Consider the following 26,613-nt stretch of genomic DNA (forward strand, 5'->3'; position numbering starts at 1 on the left):
TAAGCATCCTAATGTCCTAAGAATTTTGTCCTAAGTCTGCAGAGCAAGGGCTAGTCTCTTGTTCAAAAGCTATATATATATATATATATATATATATATATATATATATATATATATATATATATATATATATATATATATAATATATATATATATATATATATATATATATATATATATATATATATATATATATATATATATATATATATATATATATATATCAGTAAACATTTTTTCATTGTCAAGCCTAAAGATCGCATCTGGAATTTCCATTCTTCTAATATAATCACCAAAAATAACTTGTGAAGATGTTCTGAAGGGGCCAACCAAATTCCTCCTTCTAACCTACATTGCCCTCCTGACCTTCATTTTGAAATCAGCTTAGTAAACGGTTTTTACTAATTGTTTCAAAAGTGTAAAAAGGTCACATACTATTTTAAGTCATGACAATGGTAATTTATCTTTGGCCCATATAAAGCAAATGTAAAAAAAGAGATAAATACAGCAATCATAGCTGATTTTTTAATATTTGGCTTCAGCATTAGCTTTATAATTTTTCTGAATAACTCTAACTGGGCCAAAGACACCAATTTGGGTCAAAGCAGAGGGTGGCGTAATCGCCCCCTCCTCTAGGGTTTGGTAAATACCATTGTTGTTAGTTTCATTAAACAAACCAAAAAATGTATTCTCCTAGATTTAGATATATTTTTGTATCTGCATTTAAAAAGATTGAGCAAAACCATTGCCCTTCCCCTAAATTTTAGTTAATCGTTGCCACTCTAAAGGGCACTCTTTGCTTTTTCGCTCAGTTGCCGTTTCAGGACAAATTTAAGTTTCATCTCTCAATAGTTTCTTTGTTTATACTTACAGTTAGAGCAGTGTAGTCAGTGTTGGTTTCAGCATATATAAGACATCCTTCTTTCGTAAAAGTGCGGAAAGTGACTGATATTGATTTTTCTGTATCATCTCTAATACTTCTCGCCCTGCTGGTGAACCCTCCCGGCTTCTGTAAAATTCTTCTTTTGAATTTTTCCGATACTTTAAATTCCAAGTAAGATTGATTGTCCAACGTTAGAGGCTGAAGTGCAGTATTACAATTCGGAGCGAAAACGCCACTGCTGCACTGACAAGAAATGGAATTCCATTTATCAATACAGTCATCACTCGAGCCACATGCGGCACCAAGTGCTTTACATGGTTCGGAAATTCGCTGGCAAGTATTTGAAATACCTTGAAGACTGGTTGGTCGTGTCATATCGAGTGGACGACCGTTGACTGATACTGATTGGATACATCCGATAAAGTCGTCATTGTGGACCTGCAGAGGGCGTTCCAGAATTGGCTCTATTGATGGGATGCCACCAATGTAGAGTGGCTGTCCATTGAAATTAAGTGTTCTAGAAAGAAAGTAAATACATTAAATCTGGTGCGAGGAAAAAAAATGGTGATCAAAATAAATAAAATAAATTAAAAATGAATAATTATAATACAAGTAATAATGAATATACAATAACAAAAACAATAATTAATAAAAAATAAAAAAATTTAACAAGCTTCGAAAATAAATATATGAGAAATTATTTAAAAATTTGAAAATGAATCTCACTTGTTACATTGAAACTAAAGAAGATGGTTCCTCAATAAGCTGGTAGAGGCGTTAAATATTATGCTTTTAGATGAATAAAGGCTATTATTGAAAAATGCCCTAAGAAATCAGGATTTTTTCAAAATATCTTTTGATAAAATAATCTTAAAGAGAATATTGAAATGATAATTTGTCAACAAGAAGGCGGGGACATTGAATTTTGAGGTATCAATTGAAAAAGAAATATAATTTTAAGCTATCAATTGAAAAAGAAATTAAAACCACGTTTCCATTTTTTTCAAATTGAAAAAAAAAGAAAAAATTCTAGCCCCCCTTAAAATTTTTATAAGTAGGTGCTCCTGGTTAAAGTCATTTGGAGTACACAAAGTGTACTAGTGCATAACCCCTTGAAGATAGCCAATTTTAAAATAAGTACAACAATTATTTAGTAAAGACTCATATCATGAACGAAAAACGGGGCATTATAAAACATTAAAAAACAACAATTATTTCAAATGGTAGTAAAATTTCACTTGCAAGAATTCATGCTGGTTTATTTCCGTTGGCTGATTAGTTAATTACTGTTTTTTCTAGTCATATTGTAACAGCTACTATTACAATGAAACCCATGTACTAAATGCAAAAAAAAGAAAGTTTTATCCTGTTGGCTGTGATAAAAATAAGAAATATGTCACTTTATAAAATAGTATTTGAAGCCAGATAATATACATTTGGTCGGAAAAATTAAAAAAAAATCAAAAAGGGTAAAAATTCAATAAAAATATATAAGTAAGTTATAATTTGAAGAGGATTTAATTTAAAATTGTTGAACAGGCATGCAAGGAAGTGGATGGTCCGGGAACCCACCCCCTACAAAAAGTCCCAATTTTATTCCGAATTTCTGGGTACTAATTATTCATTTTTAGTGTCACCCTCCCCCCCCCAAAAAAAAGCTATTCCCAAGCCTGTCGCTGAATATCCATTTATTTTTTTTTTCAATTATATCTAATTAGTAAAAAAATGGAGCATTTTGATTTTGTCTAAAAACTATAAATGCATAAAGAATAAATCGTCAGAAAACAGAATGTCAGAATATTTCATGACAATGACACTACTTTTAAGCTACCATCAAAGCCATATTACTGGACAGGCTAGTAGAGTGTAAACTCTTGGGCCAACTCAATATTTTTTGTTTCTTTGTCCTAAAAGAATTTTTTCGGAACATGAATAAAGCTCCTATACTTTAAAAAAGGAGACTCGAACACTGTTGAACTCCACAATAAAAAAGTGTTCCCCATTTCAACCCCGCAATCGAGACCCCTTATCAAAACTCAACCTTAGGTTGTGAATTTTTGATACGGCACCTTAATTATGGGTCCTTTATAGATTTAAATTGATAAAATATCTCCTATTTTATTTTGATTCTTTGATTCCAGCGGGCACTGAAATTTCGTTAGCCTTGGCACCCACAATGCTGCAATCTGTAGTTGTGCAAAGCTGTTGTTGATTTCTCATCACGACATCACTTGATTGTTTCGTTTGACAAAATTTAAAGTCCACTGCAGGACTATATCGAAGAGGGGGTGCCCTATTTGAACCCTCTCCCCCCATTTTTTCTGGCTCGTATATTGATTGTAAAAATGCATGTAAAAGATACCCATTTCCTCTAATAAAATAAAAAATAGTTTCTCCAACTCTAAAAATGATCTAAAAAATGCTTATTATAAGGGTACAAGGGTATGAAAACCTTTATTTGGCTTTATTTGGGTCGTTACGGAATGTCCACTGAGAGTAAACTTCTTCTTTTTCAGTCTTTTGGTAACCCCCTTCCCTCGCACCCTGAACGAAACTGCCCCTCCCCCTGAAACAACAATTCTGAATACAGCTCAGCACAATTGTTCAAACTTGAACTTAAACATTTTAACTTACCCTGAAAATCCAGTGTAGCTGGTGGAGCAACTCTTGTCACCAGGCTTACATTCGGTGCACATTTCTCCACTGTTAGTACAATCAGCTACTGTCAATGAGCCCACTCTTCCGTTTCGCGTTGCAGTTATTCGGTACCATCTCCCATCTGTCACTTCTTTCTCCACAAAGAGTGAAGCCGTGGCTGTTTGAATGCTACCAAATAGAAACCATGGTCGACCTTCGTAAATCTCGAGAGCCACAAAGTCCGAACGGCCTCCATTCTGATGACCAAAGTTATACATCAAAAGCGCATCAGGCTTATTAGTAGAGAAAACAATGGAAATATCGTTGGTACTAGCCTCCAAAGACGGGAAAGCCATATAGGAAAGCTCTTCAAAACCAAAACTGCTCTTTTCACAAAAAGATCCATAAAAATTATCAAGACATTGACATTTGTAGCCAGGCTTTAGATTTAGACAAGATCCTCCATTCATACATGGATTTGGCCTGCACGAATCTGAAGTAATCTCACAACCTAATCCTCTAAATCCGTTTCTGCAAAGACAGAAAAATCCCCCATCTCGAGTCTCTTGGCAAGTACCACCATTTTTACAGGGATTAGCTTCGCATATTTTAGGCTTTACTGTGTCACATGTCCGTCCGTGGTAAACAGCTGTGCAAATGCATTTGAAATCTTTGCCAGATTTGGTGCAAGATCCGCCATTTTCACAAGGGTTTGGTGAACAGGGATCTTGACGAAGATCACATTTTTGTCCGCTAAACCCAAATCTACAACTGCAGGAATATTCATTTTTAACCATGGGAGTATTTAATACCAGTGATGTTGAGCTGGTTATTTCTGATGAGTCATAAATGTGATAGGCGGCAGTACATTTACCACCGTTTAAGCAAGGGGATTCTTGACAGGGCGTGAAATTGAAAGCAATGCCATGGACATCAAATAAGTTGTAAAACCGGTCCTTGTTGGTCATAAGTACATTATACACTTCTTCCTTTGCCAAATATCCCTTCTCAGAAATCTTGACAACAACACTAATATCAAGATGAGATTCTTGGCTATTAATACTGAAAATCTGTGGCTCTCCTTTCTCTTTGAAGATATTTTGCAAGAGGTTCTTTAGAGGTCGCCAATAAGTACTTAGAAAATTTTCACCCGTCTTGTTGTAAATCCTTATAGGAACTGCAAAGTTCAAAGTCTTATTCGAAAAAAAATTAAAAGCAACAGACACAGTTGATACCACATCAGGATGTACTCCATCATTGCCTGATATTTTAAAAGAGTAGTTCCCAGGGCTACTAATTTTGCTAGCATAAAGCGTGCATGAATTTTGAATGGAAAAGGAGCTAGTTTCGCCGTTGAGTATGCGGCACTGATAGTTGCCAACTAAATCTACATCATTTGGTGGAACATCTGCGACTCTACCCTTAAACTTTTCGTTAGAATAATTATTTACAAGGATTTGCAAGGCTCTTGGAGTAGAAGGATTATCATTTTTATCTTGAACAATGACTTTAACTGGATGAACTGATCTCATTGGTGGGTTACCACTGTCAATAACTTCGACCTCGAGTAATATTTCACTGAACACCTCCCTATCAATAGGTTTCGTTGTTCTAACAAAACCAGTGTCACGATCAACTGTGAAAATATTACGATGGTCCCCACCAACAACAGTATACTTAAATGGCCCTCCATTAGGAGGCAAGTCTGGATCGCTGGCACTAAGTACTGTAACACTTGTACCACTGGGCTCATTTTCTGACACATAACCAATTGGCATACCTCCTTCAAAATAAGGGCCATTATCATTAACATCTTTAACAGATACATGAACAGTAGCTAAACCAGTTTGCTGGGGGATTCCATTGTCAATGGCTGCAATAGTAATATTGAAATTAGCTTCGAGCTCTCGATCAAGCCTGGAGGTTGTTTCAACCATTCCAGTCTGGGGATCAATTTTGAAAGTGCCATTAGCGTTTCCATGAAGAATCGTGTAAGAAAACTGGTTATTCGGTGCACGGATGTCCTTATCGACAGCAGTAACAGCAACAATAGAGGAACCAATACTTGCATTTTCATATACTGACACTTCATAATGAGGTTGCAGAAATACAGGAGGATCATTGCCATCTTGAATAGAAATAACCACCTGAGCCTCATCAGTATCGTTACCCCTTATTCCACCGCTATTTTTCGCAAGGACTGTCAACACTACGCGGCTCTGGCTTTCCCTGTCAAGGTGCCTTGCAACACTGATCACTCCAGTTTCAGGTGATATATGAAATCCTTTTTCATTACTTGAACCAACAAAAAGATAATAAACTATACCATCATCACCACCGTCTTTATCCAAGGCCTGAACCGTCCCTGCAATTGAGCCCAAGGGTGCTGATTCAGAAACTGTGAAATGAAAAACTGGCTGGACAAACTTGGGGAAGAATTCATTGACACCGGTAACTCTGATTTGAACTCTTGTAGAGCCAAACATGGAAGAATCAGGGTTGGTAGCAATAATGTCAAGTAGAAAGAGGTTCTTTTCTTCAAAATCAAAGCTCACTTTAGAAACTATTTGTCCAGTTTTTGGGTCAACAGAAAAACTATCTTTACCGTTTCCGCCAATAATGGAATATTGGATAATGGCATTGCGGGCTGAGTCTATGTCGATGGCTTGTAATTTGAAGACATGTGTCCCAGGAGGGCTGTTCTCTGCTATTGTTCCTTCATATATTTGTTTTTCAAATTTAGGAGGATTATCATTTACGTCAATAAGCAAAACAGTAACGACAGCTGTTGCTTTTCTCGCAACAAATCCAAGATCACTTGCTGTCACATTCAGCACATACTTCTGTACAGTATCATAATCAAGTTGGTTAGCCACAGATATTGACCCAGTAGTGGGATCAATTGCAAAATGATTCCCCGGTTCATGTTGCAGTATAGAATAGCGTATCATTCCATTTGGACCTATGTCCTGGTCAGAAGCAGTAACTGTTACTATGACCGAGCCAACAGGCTCATTTTCTGGAACTATGACCTGATAACTCAAAGCACTGAAAGTTGGAGTATAATTATTTTCGCCAGTTATTACCAAAAAGACAACTGTTTCATCGCTTTGTGGCGGTACACCTCTATCCATGGCTCGAACTTGAAGCACGAATTCAAGCTCTCTTCGTCCAAATAGAGGACTGGCAACAGATAGCCAACCGTTTTCTTCGTTAATAGTAAAAAAATCTGAGCCATTCCCAGCAATAATGGCATATTCTATTTGAGCATTTACACCATAGTCCTTAATATCAGTAGCACGTACTTGGATTATATTTTGGCCAATTATAGCAGCATCAGGTACAGGTGAGAAGTATGAATTCGTTTCAAAGACGGGAGCATTATTATTTGCATCAACAATATTAACATTAACGAGACACTCACTAGCCAGCGGTGGCTTGCCACGGTCAGATGCAACAACAATGAAAGAGTAGATATTTTCCGGGGAGGGACCTCTTCTTGAATGCTTATAACGTACTATCTGCTTGGAGAATATTTCTCCGCTAGTTGGATCAATAGAGAAAAAATCCGAAGGTAATTTGAGACTATACGACACCATCGAATTGGGTCCTGATTTATCTCTGTCTATGGCCGTGACTTGACCCACAAATGCCACATTCCGCTGCAGTTCAGGAAAGTTGAAACTGTAAAAACTATGCTCAAATTCCGGGTTATTATCATTTTGATCCTGCACGGTGATTGTCAGAGGTGTCTCTGCCCTCCAAGAACCATCAATAGCTGTGACCTTCAGGACGTATTCTTCCTTCGTTTCTCTATCAATGAGTCCTGCTACAGTTACATTACCGGATATAGGATCGATACGAAACTTTCCATTGGGGTTTTCAGAAAAGCTATAGGTTGCATTTGCATTACTACCAATGTCTCGGTCAGAGCTTGTTACTTGAATCACAAACGTTCCTATCGGAGCATTTTCAGTAACGTTCACACTGAATAACCGAGTAAAACGAGGTGGATTGTCGTTCTTATCAGCAACGTTTACTAAAACAGTTGCAGTTCCTGTTTTGGATGGTTCACCCTGATCAATTGCTTCAATAACTAAAGTATAATGAGCTGCTTCTTCTCGATCAAGCTTTGCCTTTGTGAATACTTTACCAGTATTTTCCTCAAGGTAAAAAGTTTCAGTAGCACTTCCTTTGGATCGGAGTCGATATGAAACTTCACTATTTCTGCCAGAGTCAAGGTCAGATGCCCGAACAGTAATTAGTAGCTGAGGGGGAGTCTGCTCTTCTAAAATCGTTGCATTATAAATTGAACGTTCAAAAACAGGAGCATTGTCATTAGCATCAGTTACATTTACTATAACGCTGGTGAACGATCCAAGTGGCGGGTCATCAGAATCTCTTGCTTCAACCCATAATTCATATTGTGGAAAGGTTTCAAAGTCTAGGCCTTGGTCGACTTTCAGCTCTCCGGTCTTTTTATTAATAGCAAAAACGTCACCAACATCCCCACCGGCAATATAGTACTTGATCTCCCCAGCTTTCCCACTCTTTGGGGAGCTTGCTGAAAATCGTGTAAGCCCTTTATTATGCACTTCTTCCGAAATTTTGAACATGCTATCTGCCTTGGAAATAACTGGAAAATTTGCAGTCTTTCTTAAATTAACTACCAAATCTGTTGTGGACGAAAGACGCTCTACTCCGTTGTCTGTTGCACGAATCTCGAGACTAAAACTTTTGTCGTTAGGAAGCAAAGTAGCTGTTTTGATAACACCATTGGATTGGTCAATCTGAAACTTATCAGCATCGTCTCCAGATAGATGATATGTCACTCTTCCATTATTTCCAATGTCAAGATCTTGTGCTTTGGCTCCAAACACGAATGAACCTACAAGGAAAAGTAAGTTTTATTTAATTTTTGAGACATACCATGTATTAAAACTTGTATTAACAGTGTATTAAAACTTGAGCTAACGAGAGATATATTTTTTTTTCTTTCTTATTATTATTATTACTTTTATTATGCTTTAACATTGTTCTTTTGACTACCTCCCAGAGATTTCTTTTTTTTTTCTGTTTATTTAAATCTAATATGGGAAAGTACTATTATCAACATGCTACCACCTCTTAGACTTCGATTAAACGAAGGGCAAAGTTCCTTTTCTTTTTTATCCCTGTTGGCCCTTTTTTTCTTTTACTTTAGCTTTTTGCTTTCGACAGTATACCATAGATTTATTCCTTGCAGTTATTTATTATTAGCACTAAGTCAAATAGCAAAATACAGTAATTTATACAGTAAACGTCTTAAGACCTAATAGAACAAAGGGCGTGTTTTCTTATCCTTTTCAATGTTATTATCACTTTTTTGACTTTTATTTATGCTTTAGCTTTTTCTTTTAGCTATCAATCTATGGGGTGTTCAATGCTTATATTCATTTTAATGACATTACTCAATCAAGTGGCAAAACTAAATGTTTGAAATAGCCAAACGAATGAAACATTTCCCTTTTTTATTTTTACAATTTCATTTTTAATTTTGTTCTTATAATTAATTTTTTGTGGTTCCATCAGATGATTAACCATTGCATTTATTTAAATATCAATACTAAATCAAATGATGAAATATTTTCACCGCTTGACTATACATAATTTTTTCTGTTTTATTATTAACATACATTTTAGTTTTACTTATACTTAAGTTTTTTTTTTACTTTTAGGTGTCTATTAGATGGTTATTGTTTTTTCGAAAATCATTCTTAAATCGGGTAGTGAAGTACTGTAACCTAAAAAATATGACGCCTTAGACCCTAATCAAAAGACATCGCGTAAAGAGCGAGGTATTGAGGAAGAGAAAAACTCCCTTATATAAGTAATAATTTCTTTTCGTTCTAATTTTTAAAGTTTCTCCTTACTTTCAGTTGAAAAATCTTGTTTTTTTTATTTAATTTATGATAGTTTTTAAATAGCGCCAGGAAACCTGGCTCCAACTCCACGGAAAAATCCCCCTCCCCACGGAAATATCCTCTGGATAATTTTAACCTGGTGAAACTTTACCCCATTCAATTAACCTTAACAGCTCCACGCGTAAAATTGGTAAAGAGAAAGTGAGACATCTGAAGAAATTTCGGATGGGAATTCTAGCAAATCCCTCCAGTGTACAATTTCCCCAGAAGGATTTACCCATTGGAGACTTCCCATATCATGAAAAATTCTCCCCGTGCAAAATCCCCCAGCAGATAATTCATCCTTCCCTCCACGCCCGAAAAATGTATGAATGCTTCGCAAAAACAAATACTATACGCAAACAAAGGACGAATTTTACAACTTAAAGAGATTTCCCCAAGGTCTGTGGGGGGTCATTTTATCTCCAGAGACATAGTTATTAAGCTTTTCAACTATGTTGAACAAAATGAGTATTTTAGAATTTTGATCTGACGATTTTGGAAAAAAGTGGCGTGGGAGGGGGCCTAGATGCTCTCCATTTTTAGGCCACTTAAAAAGGACGCTAGAACTTTTAATTTCTGTTAGAATAAGCCCTCTTCCATTGCTCAAGACCCACTGGGTCGGTACGATCACCCATGGGGAAAACAAATAAAAAAAACAAATAAATACTCTTCCGTGATCTTTCTTCTGACGAAAAAAAAAAACAAAATTCCACATTTTTTAAGATAAAGAGCTTGAAACCTCTACAGTAGGGTTCTCTGATACACTGAATTTGATGGTGTAATTTTTGTTAAGATTCTATGATTTTTTGGGGGTACTTCTCCCTTTTTTGAAAATCAGGCAAATCTTCTCAGGCTCGTAACCTTTGATGGGCAATGTTAAACTTAATGAGACTTATATATTTAAAATCAGCACAAAAAACTTATTCTTTTGATATATCTAGTGGTATCAAAATTTCGCTTTTAGAGTTTCAGTTACTATTGAGCCGGGTCATTCCTTACTTACAGGCCATTACCACGAACTGTTTGATCATTTTCAATGCGCAGATAAATGGAAAATTATGAGTAAAGTTAATAGCCTATACGCTTCTGCAGCACACAAACATTTCCTTAAAGATTTTTTTGGAAATCACCCCTTACCCTCTTAAGTGAAATACTGGCTACAGAGATGTACACAAGGAGGGGGGCCTCAGGCCCCAATCCTTTCTGAAATATCAAATTACTTGAATTTCTGGGCCCTTCTTATTTAATTTATATACTAAATCTGTTTTTTTATTACCCTAATCCCCCCGGGAAAAATATTATTTACCAAAAATCCATGGTGCTTGCGTGACTGGCTATGTCTTACTTCAATCATGGTTTTAATCATTTGGGGAAAAGCTACTAATTGGCTATGGAGAAATAAATCGTTAAATTCAAAAGTCGTCAAGACAAAAAGGAAATAAGTAATTTCAAAAGCCTAGTAATTTCTTATGACACATTACATCTTCAGCGAGATATATATTAGACCATGCTTACATCTAAGAACACACTTTTTAAGATTAGCCGCCGTCATTAACTTTCAAGAAACAAATCACGAAAGAACCGAGTAACCTTGAGGCAACTATGAAATAGATCGTAAACAACGAATTACATTAAGGTGAGACACGATATTCTCGCTGCTTCATCTTTTTTAGATTTGGAGTCAAAACGAAGATTATTACAAAGACCTTAGATTATATCAAAGGTTGGGCACTAGAACTTCTAATTACCAATCCAACGAGTCTCCTCCAAAGCATATACGACCACTCTTTCTATAAGAATCTTATATTCCCCCAAGACACAACTTACAACCCTTGCCCTAAGAGCTGTAGGGGAGGGGGAGTCTTCCTCACAGACATAATTTCCAAAACTTTCGGCTATATCAAAATGTTGATCGGAAGTATTTGGGGAAATGATGGGCGTGGGATGGGTTAATTCTAGGGTAATTACAAATTTATTACAAAGATCGAAAATTGAGAAAAGAAGAATATTTTAAAATAAATCATTTAACTGCTAACAATGGTACACTTGACTAAAATAGGTTTCAAGAAGAATAAAATATTTTATTCAATTTATTAATCTGCATTTTAACTTTAATTTTCATTTTAACTTATATCTTATATTTTTAATTTGGATATTAATTGCTAATAACTTTAGTGTAATATAATTCATTTGAATTTAATTTATTTCAGGACAAAAATTCTGAAAGTGTCAAGTGACCTAAAGAAAAACGTAAAATAGATTGTAAAGAACGAGTTCTGGTAATGTAAGACACGAAAACATCGTATCCTACATCTGAGGCAAGTGCTCAGGGATAATCTTCGGGTCCAAAGCACCCCACCCCCAGAAATTCCAATATTTTCGAACTTCTTATTTAAATTATGAATTTTTTTTGTTGTTGCTCCCCCCCCCCCTAAAAAGCATATGTGTGTGCCTGCTTCATACTTTCTAGATTTGGAATGATTGTTGCAACGTTTGATGACGTTTACTCGACGTTTACTCGTTTCTACGAGTTTAGAAACGAGAGACAAAATCATGAAAGTAACCGAAAGCTTCAGTAATCTAAATTTTAGTTAATAGTGAAAAACTGAGAAATATACTTCAAATTTTCCAATTGTTATTGACGAAGAGATACTTTGTACAAGAAAAGTTCTTACTTTGTTCTATTCCTCAATCCCTTCCCCCGTCACCCTAGGAAGAACCTAGAACGCTCTTGGAGAGGGTTGAGCTTAGAGCTAGGAGGTACCTGCTGGTTGGGGTAGGAGGTAGTTTGAATTCCTGAGATGAATTTCTATTCTGGGTTATTTTGAATTCAATTAGATAATGCAAGCATTAAAGATAAGATAAGCACAATTTTGATGACGTTTCAACTGAAAAAAATTAAAACAATTATCTTACATTAATTTACATTTTCTTAGTAACGAAAATGTATTCTTGAAGTCATTTCCTCAAAATATACAGATTCGAAGTTCATCTAACTAGGGAACTAACAATATTGCCGAAAAGAGAAGTTGAAAAAAGTTTAATCACACTTTCAGTCTTAATTGAAAGCTTAACTGAAAGTCAAACTGAAAGTCTTGACTGAAAATTAAAAAAAAAACAAGACTTAGAAAAAAATAATCACAATTACAGCCATCTCGACAGTAATGTTTCCAAATACTTTAGTTTTTTTTTTTAATTTACGATTTATACTCCATTTCTTCAAATAAAACAGTTCTATTGGCGTTAAAACATATATTATCTTATCTTGTTCCTAAGATAATTAGAAATTTCTAGGTTTTGAAAACATCTCTCCCTTTTTCCTTATTCTCATCTTTCTTCTCATTTTCAGAAATAGGGGAAAGTTGTAGGTTTTGGGTTCCCACTTAACTCAGTCCCTGTTTAATTCAACGCCATTTAACTTAGCCCGCGCTTAGTTCAACTCCTGATTAACTCAATTCCTGTTTCACTCAATTCTACTCAACCCAGCCCGCATTTTATTTAATCCCATTTAACTCGACCCCCAAACAATTCATACAAAATTTAATTCAACCCTGTTTAAATGAGCCCATGCACCCCAAACCTTGTTCGTTTCGACCCAGTCCAATTCAATCCTCGCAACAGGTTGGATTGAATGGGATTGAGTTGAATGTGGGTTGAGTTAACCTAGGCTGAGTGGCATGGGGTTGAATTGAGTGGGAGTTAAGTTGAATGCGTATTGAATTGTATGTGAACTGAGTTAAATGGAGTTGATTTCGATCAGGGTTTAGCGGAATAGGGCTGAATTAAACGGGGGTTTGCTCGCCGGAGCTTTTGATATCAAATTTGCTTCAGCCATATTTTTGATACCTAGAAAATACATATCTTACAAAAGTCCACATATTAATAACGGTAAAAAAAAACTTAAACATATTTGTTACAATCCTCTAAAATATGTGTTGTATAACACGCTACTCTTTGAATCACCACATTGCATCACCGCGGCCGACCTGCTTAAGCCTTCAGATTTATTTTCAAAGGAATGTAGACTTTCAACATCTTTTTTGTTCAAAATAATGCTTTTTACATCATTAGGGTGATGAATAAAGTCTTAGAACTAAATAAGAGTTTAAATCAAAATTATAAAATACATATTACTTACCAATTGGTAAGTTATTTGACAATACAACTGTATTTGAACTGGAAGAGAAGGCTGGTACATTATCGTTCACATCTGATACTGAAATGACTAGACTAGCTGTTGCTGACAACATATTTGCTGGGTTGCTATCGGTTGCCATTACTAGCAAGTTGTAAGTTGTAACTGTTTCTCTATCAAGGGACGCATGCGTTGATACAATGCCCGTTTCGGGGTCAATTTTGAAAGCAGCATGATTTCCAACAAGTGAATACCTAAAGAAGAGGGGAATACGATCAAAGATATTGAAACATATGCTGAAATACAAGAAAAGGTAAGTGGGGTCTTCAGGCCCCCGAAGTCAAAAACACATTCACTAACCTAGGCCCCCGAACTCAGAAACCTTTTCACTAACCTTCTGTTGAAAACTTCAATAACTACTTCTAACATGAAGGGTTTCCACTCATTCGGGTCTTCAGAAGATCAGCGAAAGGTAGTTTAGTTTTTTTTTCTGTTCTGAGTATTTTTTTGCGAAAATGGTGTTTGAGCTGTCCTGTGCTACCGACCAGTGGGCCTGTCGAGGGGGAGGGTATAAACCTTTTTTCTTTGCATTTAGTACACAAAGCTTGAATCTATCTGTTGTTCCTTGCTACTTCGACAAATTAGTAAAAAGTATTTTTTCTTTGGACATTAGCCAATCTCTAGAACTCGACGATTTTATAAGGTTCTTGGTGGGTAAGTAAGATAGTAAAACATATTTTCTTTAAGCTCCATATCACACCTGTAAAGAGAGAGAGATTGGACTATTCGCTGAGAATGGTAAAAAAATTGTATTCTTATTTCTGTAACACGAAAAATACTAAATTGCGAAACCATAAAAATTTGTAACATACTACAAATTTCTACCCACATTTCTTTCTTTTTTTCCTTTTTGCATCCGCTTCTCTCTCTATGAATTTTTCTTCCACTTTTCATTTCACCATTCGCTTCATTTCAATTATCCACCTTTCTTCCTTTCTCATTTTCATGTACACATATACTGAATATTTTTTCGTTAAGACTCACATGCATGTAAGACTCTGTACAAGTTTCTACAATAAATTATGTCAGGAAAATGAAATTCAATAGTAAAAAGCAAATAGTTTCAATAAAATGTTGGAAAATTTATGTTTTGCAAGACAAGGACCACGGAAAGGGGTTTTTCTAGGAGATTGTAATTTTTGTTTTGTCGGTTATGGTGATTCCGACGGTGAAGTTTTAATATCGATCACACACCATTTTTGAGAGGTTTCGGCAAGCCCGTATCCAAGGGGAAGGGATTTGAACCCTTCACCCCGAAATGTTTGTCCGACTAGTAAAAACGTAACAAAAATGAATATAAAACAATTTTTTGCGTTTTTCTAGTACCCCCCGAAGGAAAACTTTTTATAACCCTCCTCTCGAGAAATGAACAAGACTGTATTTTGATACCGCGTACCATTTAATGTGCTTATGCTGACATTTTAGCATTTTTATGAAACTAGTGATTTTTCTGAAAAAAAGGGAGGGAGGTAGCATTTATCTTAAGATACCAGTCGGCAAGAGGCTCAAGACACCTTCCCCCGCACGAAAGTGCCAAGTGAACACTGTTTGGCGAACAAATCCTATGAACATTACCATCCTTGCCCTAAATTCCACCAGGCATTTCATTAGCTTCAGCCAAGATTTTAGTATTTTATATGAAACTCGAGATACTTGATTCGACAAAAACTAAGATGCTGATTAGACGCTCGCTGATTCGATAAAAATTCGATTCTGTTATTGCAGCATTCATTAACGATTGGCCGCCATAATGACAAAAAAGGTTGGTGGTTATTAATGAAATTCTTTTAACGCTGGCTTTGCCGGAACAACAACTCAATATCTAACTCACAAAATAAAAAAGACATACCCAACTAACGTTACCAGATGTCCAGTACAAAATAACGCAATCAATTAAATAAGAGTTAACGGAACAATTTTTAGAGCACAAAGGCCGAGATATCTTAGCTCAGGCACGTACGCAAGAATTTTCTTCGGGGGGGGGGCAAAACCTTCGAAACAGCAGATATAAAGTAGCACTTTTTTATTTAGTAATGCAAAAAGCACGTATATCGGAAAATATAGATAAACATTAATCCGTAGTATTGTAGCGGATGAGGGGAAGAAGACTGAAGCCTCAAAAGTACGTTTTAGGCTCAGGTTATGTTCATAGCGATTTAGAACCAGTGATGTATCATTTATATCCCACTGAAAGGGAAATTTTATGGTTAACAGTGCAATATGGGTGCTGTGGGGGGTAGTTCTTCTATTGCAAAAACGTAGATTTTAATTAAAAATTATAGTTTCCAAAATTGATCCATTAAAAGCTGTACTTTATCCTGAAAAGGGGAGAAAAGGCCCTAATATCAAGGATAATTCTATTTTGCTTTGGAAAGCAAACTCTCTTTACAAAAAGATATGACTGTACAATTGCTTATTACTTCAAAGAGGGTAAAAAGTTAGACAGAAAATGGATTAATAATTGGGCAGTGACTTGACCGGATAATTGCATGCTGTAAAATCTCCCAAAAAAGGCTTCACACATGTATCTAGATTCTTAATAAATGTCCTATTTTTGCCAGAAATCCCAAGAAACCATGGGGAAATTAAACATTACACAAAATCTCGAGGGGGGGCGGACCCGAAGAACCCCCTGCGTACGTGCCAGTCTTAGCTAAATAACCTAAAAAAGGTGTATTTAAATATGATTCAACGTTCATAAAAATGTATTTTTAAGTTCTCATGCTTTACTTTATTTCAAATTTGCTTAAGTGTGAAGAATTGAAAATGCAGCTATCTAAAAAATTGCCGAAATGGCTCAAATACACCTCGTACGGCAACACTGTGTCCCAAAAGACTCAAAGACAGAATAAATTCATGTAAAATTCAAAAACCTCATGCTGTGCTAACAGAGACACGAACTGTCGATCAATGAACACGTCACAGTCTGTGACTGGTTTTTTCTCCGATTTATTTAACTTCACGCCAGGGGCTCGCCTCTTTTTTAAGGAAGAAAAGTATTCAAAATTAAACTACTCAGACATGAAATGTATTTCCTAAGGCTAGTGATTATTATGTCTTTACTATACAAAATAATACAGCGTATTTTTTCGGATGCTTTTGTTTTCTGTAGTAAATATTTTCGACCATGCTGCTTCCGCAGAGCCTTTGGTTGGTTTCAGAGGATCACGGAAAAACGGAATGGCTAGTACACGTTCTGTGAGTGAAGGATGACAGATTGCACAGGATCGTCCCTGTCGGGCAACCGTCCAGGGCCAAACGAAAAGCTTTTCATCCCGAAATGGGATGGAAGAATTTTGTAAGGAGAGATGTAAGAGAAATAGAAACTTCTTCGGAGGGTGGCTTTGGATAGATTGGGATGGAGGAGGAGTGTGCATAGCTCTGTTGGCATCAGTTGACTTGGTGTTGTAGTTAATTAGTAATAGTAGTAGTAGTTTTGAGAACGACGCCGGAGTACCAAGGACAGTGAAAATGAAAGCTGACTTTTTTTTATTCGTTATATGGAAACTTAAAAAACCATTTTTAAATTAATTTAATTTTTTTCGTAAGATAGAAATTCAACTTTTAGAGGAAAAAAACCTCCATAGTGCGTTTTTTGGTAGTAGCGGGCGCCAAATTGAAAAAAAAGAAGAAACAAATTAAAAAAAAATTGGCAGACAAATTAAATTTTTTTGGCCAAATTAAAAAAAAATAATTTGATGGGTGTCAAATTAAAAAAAGAAAAAGAAGAAACAAACAAGGTTGAAAATGAATAAGAGGAGAAGGAGACTAAGTGGACTAAGGAGACTAAGGAGGTTAAGGAGACTAAGGAGGAAGTGGAGTAAACTGAAAAATTTACATTCAAACGAAAAAGAACCATGAAAAAAGAACGACTGAAGCAAAGGTTCCGCTCTCATCCCCCTAAATTATGAACTCTTTGACTATATGATAAAATAATTAAATACGCTATAAACTTCCTTCCCATCCCAAAGAAGTCGTATTTCTTTATTAATGGTATATAACTGCACAATTAACTCAGTAGGGACACTAATTAGAGGGGAGGCAGGGGCGGGGGACATTTGCCCCCTAGATTTTGAAACATTTTGTTTCTGTGTTTCATTTGAAAAATTAAAAAGAAACAAGAACGTCCACGTAGATACCAGAAATATCTTTTTGAATCTTCAGGGAAAAAGTAAAAAAAAAATAAATATACATCCCCCCCTAAATTTTCGTGAATGGTCACCACTTTGACTGAGAAGGGTAAAAGATTTCACAGTGGGTTGTTGCTCTGCCCAGCAATACTGGACCCGGGGTTTGATTCCAGCTGCCGCGAGGTTTGACGACAACCTTGTTATCTATCCTTGTAAAAAAGGCCCAGCAAGTGAAAGGTTGATTTGACCTCCTATGTGCTATCAATGGCTCCGTATGAAAGTCTAAACGAAAATGGAAGACCCTAATCAATTGTTTTTCTCTTTGGCTGGACTCAAACAAGGATCAACGTGGCATAAGCAAATATTGACACAAGGAGTAAAACAGCTAATAAAGAAATTTAACTTAGACAGTGAAGTTTCGGCAAACCGTTTTATGATTTTAAACTAAACGACCTCAGAAAACAGTTTTGTAAATTGTGAATTCAACATTTTGTTTGCCCACTTCCCTTTAAAGGCTCACCTGAAGGCATTTTGAAATGCCATTTGATCACGTGTTTATTTCTGAATCTTCTAAAGTTTTGGCAAAAACAAAATATAAATTATAATAAAATTAATAACCCTTTTCTCCAAAACCTTTTTCTCCAATTTTCTCCATTTTCTCCATTAAAGTTTGCAGCATTAAAACTGCAAACTTTAAAATTAATCCGCTTCACCGATATAATAACATCAAAGCATCAACCAGTTTCAGGTAATACTTAAATATCCCCGCCCCCCATGGAAAAATACTTTTTGAAAAATTTCCCCTCCTCCAACAGGAAATTCCATCTGTGGATAATTTCCAGCGTATGCAAAACTGAGCAGCTGAAGAGAAAGCATACCAAATAATGAAGAAAAGAAGGAACTTTGGAATATTCAATCTAAATTCCAAAATATAGGCAGAACGCATGAAAATTAATATCCTATAGTATTTATTTTTATATTTTTATTCTTTTCAATTCTTCTCTCTTAGGTTTCGGGGGGTATGAGTAATCATGACGGTAAGATAAAGTTAAAGAAAATCATTTGAAAATAGATATAACAGGATAGATAATAGATATAGTGCAGAGATATTACAGTCTGGAACTATGAAGTACGAGTAAATACTACGCGCGGGCTTGGTCTGGTACCGACCAGAGGCGCTACTATCCAAATTGTTTTTGATGGGGGGGGGGAATGGATTTTACCAAATAGCTGGCCAAGTTTACCAACTGATTTGGGCAATTATGCATATTATGGATTATTTTGTGATATTTAAATACTACAAACTTAATAAACAAGTATAAACTATACTTCCAAGTTTTGAATATTCACTATTAGGGGGTATGGTTTTACCCCCAAATAGTTCACTCCAATAATTCCAGTGTGCGTAAATATCAGTGGCGGTTTTGGCTTCTCTTGCACCTGGGGCAAAATCTAACGCCCCCCCCCTGTCACCCAAAAAATGTAAGTAAGACCAAACAAAATTTGAATACAAAGTACAACAAAAAAACATTAAAATTGATTAAATTCAGTCTACTTACTTTTGTTTTCAAGGAATGGTGACCAATACGCAATAAAGAGCCTTTATGGGTGCCTTCGGAAAGGTCTCCAAAGGGGGGGATGCAAGCCTACATAAGTCTCTCTAGGAACAAAGGAGGACCAAATTATATTTTTTTTTTTATCTCAGTCTTTCACAATCTTTTAATTCAATTTTTTTTCAAGGGCATCAATATTTTTATTTCCGATAGGAGGCATGCTCACAATATTTTTTTCTGATGGGGTTAGAGGTGGAAAAATACCCTTGGTCGAAAAAAGGTGTCATATATTCATGTAAATTACTATACAATTTGGCATTTGGGATTTATTTTTAGCTTTCCCAAAGGAGGAATGTCTCCATCTGATGGCACAAGGTGGGTGACTTCTGTTCGTTGTTAATTTATTGGGCTTTTTTCTGCTAATTCTCAATTTAGTATTCTGTAATCAGCTAACATTTAGTAATAACAGCCATAACGGAGAGTATTTATTTGCGATTCTAGGGGACATGTGAGTCTTCTTTTCTGCCTACGTCAATGCCATGACGTGGGAACTGGCATCCGAATCGCCAATTCTGTTTCTAACCAACAGGGTTTTAGCTGCTTTTTGTTGTCCCATTGCTAGAATTCTTTCATATAAATATAAAGGTCCAATGTAAAAAATTTAAATAACATTCAAAAAACTATGGCCAATAAAAAGATGCAAAATTTAGGGGACGGGTGTTGATCCCCTCTCCTCCCTATTTCTCTGGCGAGAAGTGGGAACCTGTATATGAATCACCAATTCTATTTCTAACCAACGGGGTTTGATCTGCTTTTTTGTTCTTCCATTGCTGGAACTCCTTCATATACCCAATGTAAAAAATATATATAAAATAACATTCAAAAACTATGGTAAAATAAAAAAAGCATACCAAATTTAGGGGACGGGTGTGGATCCCCTCTCCTCCCTATTTCTCTGGCAAGAAGTGGGAACGTGCATATGAATCAACAATTTTGTTTATAACCAACAGGATTTAAGCTGCTTTTTTCTTGCCCCGACGTAAAAAAAAGCATAAAATAATATTCAAAAATTATTGAAAACTCGGGACGGGTGTGAATCCCCTTTCCTCCCTATTTCTCTAGCGAGACGCTGGAACCTGCATCTGAATCACCAATTATATTCACAACCAACATGGTTTGTGCTGTTTTTTCGTAGTTTTATTGCTTTAAATTCCTCCAAAGTTACAACTATTTGCGTCTAACCTTTGCAGAGTCATTAAGACCGACTGAAAATTGTTTAGTTTAAGTTTGTACTCTTTTTATTGCTGGTATTACCAAACATGCTCTCCGTTCTTTTGTGTTCTTAAAAGACACGAATCTTAATAACTATAAGCTATTTGCAAAATGTCTTATGAAGAAATTTTTTACGATGTGAAGCATTGTAAGAAGAAAAGTTTAGCCTGCAATATTCAACATTTTTTTATTCTATATTGTGACTGAAGTGTTTCTTTTTATTTTTCATAACACGTAAAAAAAAACTAACCCTATTTAAAAGGCTAGTTGTAACAATTGTAAAAAAGATAGGCAAGCTGACGCACAGATTTCAGATGATACTAAGAAAATATTCTCTAATTGTTACCATTTCTAACAAGGTCGTATTCAGGATTTTGTTGGGAGGGGGGGAATACAAAAATAGCTTCACAGAACGCATCAACAATTTGTTTATATGCATATTGTTACTTTTTTACGAGTTTGGATGGAGGGGGGTTCATACCCGGTAACCTCCTCCTCGATACAGCCTTTAACTTCAATATCATCATCTGCAGAGATAGCTATTCTTTAACTGTTAATACTGGGAAAGGTGGACGGAAGGACGCGGACTCACGAAAAGTTAGCTATTTGTTAACTGCTTGCTTTGACTAGAATATGGGAGGGGGTAGAGGAACAAGGATTTCTTTATTTGTACGCTCATATCACAATTTATTAGGTTTTCTGTTCTTTGGATGTTACCCTTTTGCTAGTCTTGATCCTGCTCATATTATATCCGTCATTAAAAGAACGATTCTCAATTATCACATAACCCAGAGTCATCGGGCTATTTTCCTCAATCCAGAAAACCTGAATTCTGAAAATACAGAAATAATACTGGGGATGCATATTGAGCCTGAATAACGGTGCTCGATGTGTTCATTTTGGCCATTTTCAACGCTGTTCTAATGGCTAATGATTCGTCCGTTAAGGTATATTCTCCCTTTGGAGTTGACGACTTATTCCGCTAGGAGGCCGCTCATATCAAATTTCTTAGTTTTCACCAGCGTAGTTAATTGGTAGAAAATAAATAATATGGAAGTTACTGTTGAAGGTAGCTCACTGTTAGGTTAATTAAAAACAAAACTGAGCATCGCAGCCAGCTTGAGCAGCCAAAGGATACTGGTTTGTTGCAACATCTATACGGAAAGAAGAGAGACTACATTTGTCCATCTCAAATGCAGAAAAGGCAAAAAGCTTTGTAAGTTGATACTACCTTAAAAAACACTAACTAAACACGTACTAACGTCACTAACGTCAGACGTTAGTACTTAGTGACGTTACATACTGACGTTAGTACTAACGTCAGAGCACTTGTTTTCTTTTGAACTTGTTCATAAAGCTTAGTGCAGCTGTTACCTGACTTCAAGAAAGTTTTCATCCTCCCCTCTTAATGACAAGATTTTTCTTTAAGCTCTCAATATCTGCAGTTGTACCGACTTTTCTATTCAAATTTTATAAATTTATTGCAAGTACCTTACAACAAAAGAATTTCTTCTCCTTAAAAATCCACAAATTTTTAGCAATATATAGTAGAAAGTGTCCGCTTTGCTTCATAATTATATTTTTTTAGGGTATTTGCTCCTTCCTGACTAGGAAGTTTCAAGAGACGAATATAAACAAGAATGCACTGTTCAGTGGTAGATTCCCAGCTTCGACTGTGCTTCACACCCGACAATCCTGTTCTATTCGATAGAATTCAATTCTTTAATTAACAACAGCACTAAAAAAAAAACTTCTTATGCCAACGTTTTTAAAATTGAAATTAAAGATCTTGTTCAACTTTCAAGAAAGCACATACTTTTTAAATTGAAAACCCTAATCAGTCTGCATGAAAATATCATCAGCATATGGTTTTTGCAACACGTAAAGGTACTTTTGATGGGTTGAACAGGGCAAAGACTAGTTGTGGTTTTTTGTTCAGTCAAATACGTCCCTAGGAATTTTCTGACCAACAGATGGGAGTTTGAGGGAAAATAAAGGGACAGAAGTGTCATTAAATGGTCGACCTTAATCTCCAACGTTAATTGAACAGTTATTTCTTTGTTGTTGCGCTAATCTATTTTCTTGTCCATTGTTCAAATACAATCTTGTTCAAGATGGCTATAAGCATTTGCATGACCAGTAACCTAGCTTGTTTGGGTGGTACGTAATATTATAAAAGTATAGTTTTTAGGCTCAGATATTTATATTTCAAATGTATTACAACTTATTCTTTACCTGGGATAGGTATCCACCGAAGATTAAATAAGATTCCATCAGACTCGTCAATTGGGATAACAAGGAAGCGGTATTTTCACCCTGGCCTTTTGCTTTTTTGGCATGGTCACTGAACAGATCGGAAAACAACATAATTCTCCTCCCCTCCCCCCGATTGAAAAATAAGTTTTGCCTAGAGTATGTAAGCTTATAATTTTTGTTCCAGGGGAGGGATCCCCGAGCATTAAATAAGGTCATACAGGCACCTACCTCACTAAGCTATTCAGACCGTCATCCGGATCAACAGCTGACACTTGCATAACTGAGGATCCAACTGGTGTATTTTCTTCAACATTGGCCTGATAAAATGATTGAACAAACTCAGGAGCATGATCATTAATGTCCTTAACGTTGATTATGACAGTTCCAGTTCCAGTCAATCCTGGAGTACCTATAAAAGATCTGCCGTTACATACTTATAAGAAATTTGCCCAACCAAAATAGTAACTTTTTGAAGAGATACATACAGAGATATTAGCCAAAGAACCTGTCCGATTGAAGGTAATAAAAGAAACAAACTGTGGTCGTTTACTCTCTTGTGAAGATCGGAGAATAATTACTTTGCCCCATTCCCTCAAACACAGAATCAAAAGTCCCCTTACCCTCACCCCCGGTAGAAAAAACGCGAAATTTTTGATTTGATCCACCAATTATGACACAAAACTTGGTATACTCTTGTTATGATCGGAAACCAACTAAAATCCTCTCGTTAAAGTACTCCGGAGGAATATTGACTTAAGCTACCCGTTGTACACCTCGCATGATTGGCTGGGTGTTAGGGAAATCTACTAATTATATAAATAAGATAAAGCTTCAAAGTGACAAAGCACATATGTGGTGTCGTTGAAAGTTAGGCTGAGAGAAGGATATTTTTGTTGGAACAGTAACAGGCGATTTTTATCTTAGAATCCTAGCGAACCAAGTTGCTATAATAATTGCTTAAATCCGATAGTCTTCATTTTCTGCATCTCGTTAATATTCGTAAGTAACGAAATATGCCAGTTAAGGTAGACTAAGTTCGGGGATATTTTGATAGAACATTCCATGAGAGATAGTTTGGTCGAAACGGCCCAATTGATATGCAAGCATAAGGGCCATCAGTTCATAAAAAGTGGGGGAGAGAGCAAGGCTCTTTTTAATGACTATATTTAAAAAAAGCATTTTCAAGATCTAGAGGGGAAATTTTTCAATTTTTTTTTCAGATAAAACTACCGGTAAAATCCTGTCTTTAATTGAGAGCGCTATGTAGGGGATCCTGATGTACTGGCTGGTCTAAGGGTACTTACTTCAGCATGCTGCCTAAGGCTCGTGGATTCGGGCATCAACAGCAATTTTTTCTAGCCTTGGATTCTTACTAATAAATTTTAAAATAATATAAGGATCATGAGAGAAAGTATATTTAAGTTATTCGCGTTTTTAGACGTATAAAAATTCAGGTCTGTTCCCTTAGCACTCACAAAAGGCTTCTCAGGGGATATCTAGCTCCATATACTTTTCTAGTGGGTGGGAGGTTAACAGTTTGACAGAAAGAGCCATGTTACCCTCGAATGTTATTTTTTTCTCTCCCTAGGATTGGACACTTTCCGCCGCGGGGGCCAATGTTGTATCCTGTTCTAAATCTATTGTTTAAGGTCTTTAGACGAATCAATATAAATGACGTTTCCTAAACAGTTTAGGAAGGGTGTAAACGTTATCATCGAGATATTAAAATATCGTGGTACAGCTAAAGTTTTAAAAAAATCTTAATTGCCCCTTGTTTGTAACATCTTTACAAAAGGAATGCTTAGCATAAAATGAATTGTTTCTATAGAAGTTGTTTCTGTTTCATAATTACTACATGGTAATAGCTCTATGTTGTTATCATATAATAACTTTTATAGCAAATCAAACAATTCGACATTTCAAAATAATCAAAGTTTTGAATTGAGTTTTTCACGTCATTCTGTAGCAGTATCATCCATTATTACGAAAAGAACCATGGTGAGTAAGATACAGTAAAGTATTGGGAAAAATAATATCCTTACAACTTTCTGTGTCCCCTCACCCCCTCTCCTCTTTTCTGGAATAAATTGTCTTCCCGGTAAAGATTTATCCTGACCCGCTTATTTAAATAAAAGAAAATGGAGAGTGAAAATTTATTTTCAGCAATTCAGACATGATCCCACAATCTCCTAGAGCGTCGAAATTAAGTTTCTCTGTAGTAGCAAAACCAAACTTGGAGAGTTTTGTAAAAGCCAGCTGACTTAAGGGGAGCCGTTCAGATTACACCTACCGATTCGCTGTGCTCTAGACTTTGCACTGTATATGGGTTTCTAGTTTCCGGGGTCGTCTGTTAGATATGAGCAAAACCAAACTTCGTAAAAGCCAGCTGACTTAAGGGGAGCAATTCAGATTATACCTACCGATTCGCTGTGCTCTAGACTTTGCACTGTATATGGGTTTCTAGTTTCCGGGGTCGTCAGTTAGATATTAGCAAAACCAAACTTCAAGAGTTTTGTAAAAGCCAGCTGACTTAAGGGGAGCAGTTCACATTACACCTACCGAATTGCTGTGCTCCAGACTATACACTGTGTACGGGTTTTTAGTCTCCGGGGTCGTCTGCTAGATATTAGCAAAGCCAAACTTCAAGAGTCTTGTAAAAGTCAGCTGACATAAGGGGAGCTGTTCTGATTACACTTACCGATTTGCTGTGCTCCAGACTATGCACTGCGTATGGGTTTTCAGTCTCCGAGGTCGTCTGCTAGACATTGGCAAAACCAAACTTCAAGAGTTTTTGTAAAAGCCAGATGTCTTAAAGGGAGCAGTTCTGACTACGCATATAAATTCGTTGTGCTACAGACTTTGCATTGTATTTAGGCTTTCAGTCTCCGGGGCTGTCTGCTAGATGCTAGCTAAACCAAACTTGAAAACTTTTTGTAAAAGCTAGCTGAAATAGAGGAGCAGTTCGGACTCCATCTAAATGAGCCTAAGACCAATCAGATATCTCCTCTAAGCCAATCAGCCTAAGACCAATCAGATATCTCCTCTAATAGGAACAATGTTACACATAGCGGCGATTCTTAAAAAGAGCTGCAAACTCCCGCAGCTTTGGCGAACGGCTTTGACCATTAACGATCAGTCAATATTGCTTTTAGCTAATTTTTCAATATTTTCAAATATTTTTCAAATATTATATATATTAATATATTTTTATATATTTTATATATATATTAATATATTTTTCAAATATTTTCAGCTAATATTGCTTTCAGCTTTCAGCTTTGTTCCAAAATTATGCATCACCTCTTGTAACATAAACAATCGAATTCTTGAAGTACCAAGGACAGTGAAAGTAAAATTTGAACTGCTTAAGTGAAACTTTACGGAACCATATACATCTTAATAAATTGGAAAAATGAGTAACTTGATTTTCATTAATAGATCTCTATATGCGGTAATGCAATTCTGAGTTGTAAAAAACCTACAGCCCAAAACAGCTTATGGATTTCCTTTAAAGGTATAGTTATCTTCGGAAATCAACAAATTGCTATTGTTAGAATTTTTACAGACGAAGATCGTTGTCAAATTAGTCTTGCTTATTTATTGTCATGATTCAACGTGGCAACACTGAAAAAAGATGTTAACGCTCTAAAAGCTTGACTTTGTTAAAAGCTAAAAGAAAAATGTTGAAAAACACGGTCTTTAGGTACGAATACACAAAAGATTTGTCCAGAGTTCAAAAATT

At 35.9% G+C, this 26,613-nt stretch overlaps 1 protein-coding gene across 1 annotated transcript in view; it reads right to left on the reverse strand.

Moving 5' to 3' along the window:
• The window catches only part of LOC136031717 (cadherin-related tumor suppressor-like), a 189,667-nt gene that overhangs the window by 14,028 nt on the left and 149,026 nt on the right, over positions 1-26,613 (reverse strand). The window contains exons 11-14 of the mRNA XM_065711422.1: positions 23,100-23,280; positions 13,604-13,854; positions 3,518-8,408; positions 872-1,400 (exon numbers count right to left, since the gene is read on the reverse strand). Of these exons, the coding sequence (XP_065567494.1) occupies positions 872-1,400; positions 3,518-8,408; positions 13,604-13,854; positions 23,100-23,280 (5,852 nt within the window). The remainder of the gene's footprint in view (positions 1-871; positions 1,401-3,517; positions 8,409-13,603; positions 13,855-23,099; positions 23,281-26,613) is intronic.

The sequence above is a fragment of the Artemia franciscana genome, chromosome 10 (genome assembly GCF_032884065.1).
Source record: "Artemia franciscana chromosome 10, ASM3288406v1, whole genome shotgun sequence".
NCBI lineage: Eukaryota > Metazoa > Arthropoda > Branchiopoda > Anostraca > Artemiidae > Artemia > Artemia franciscana.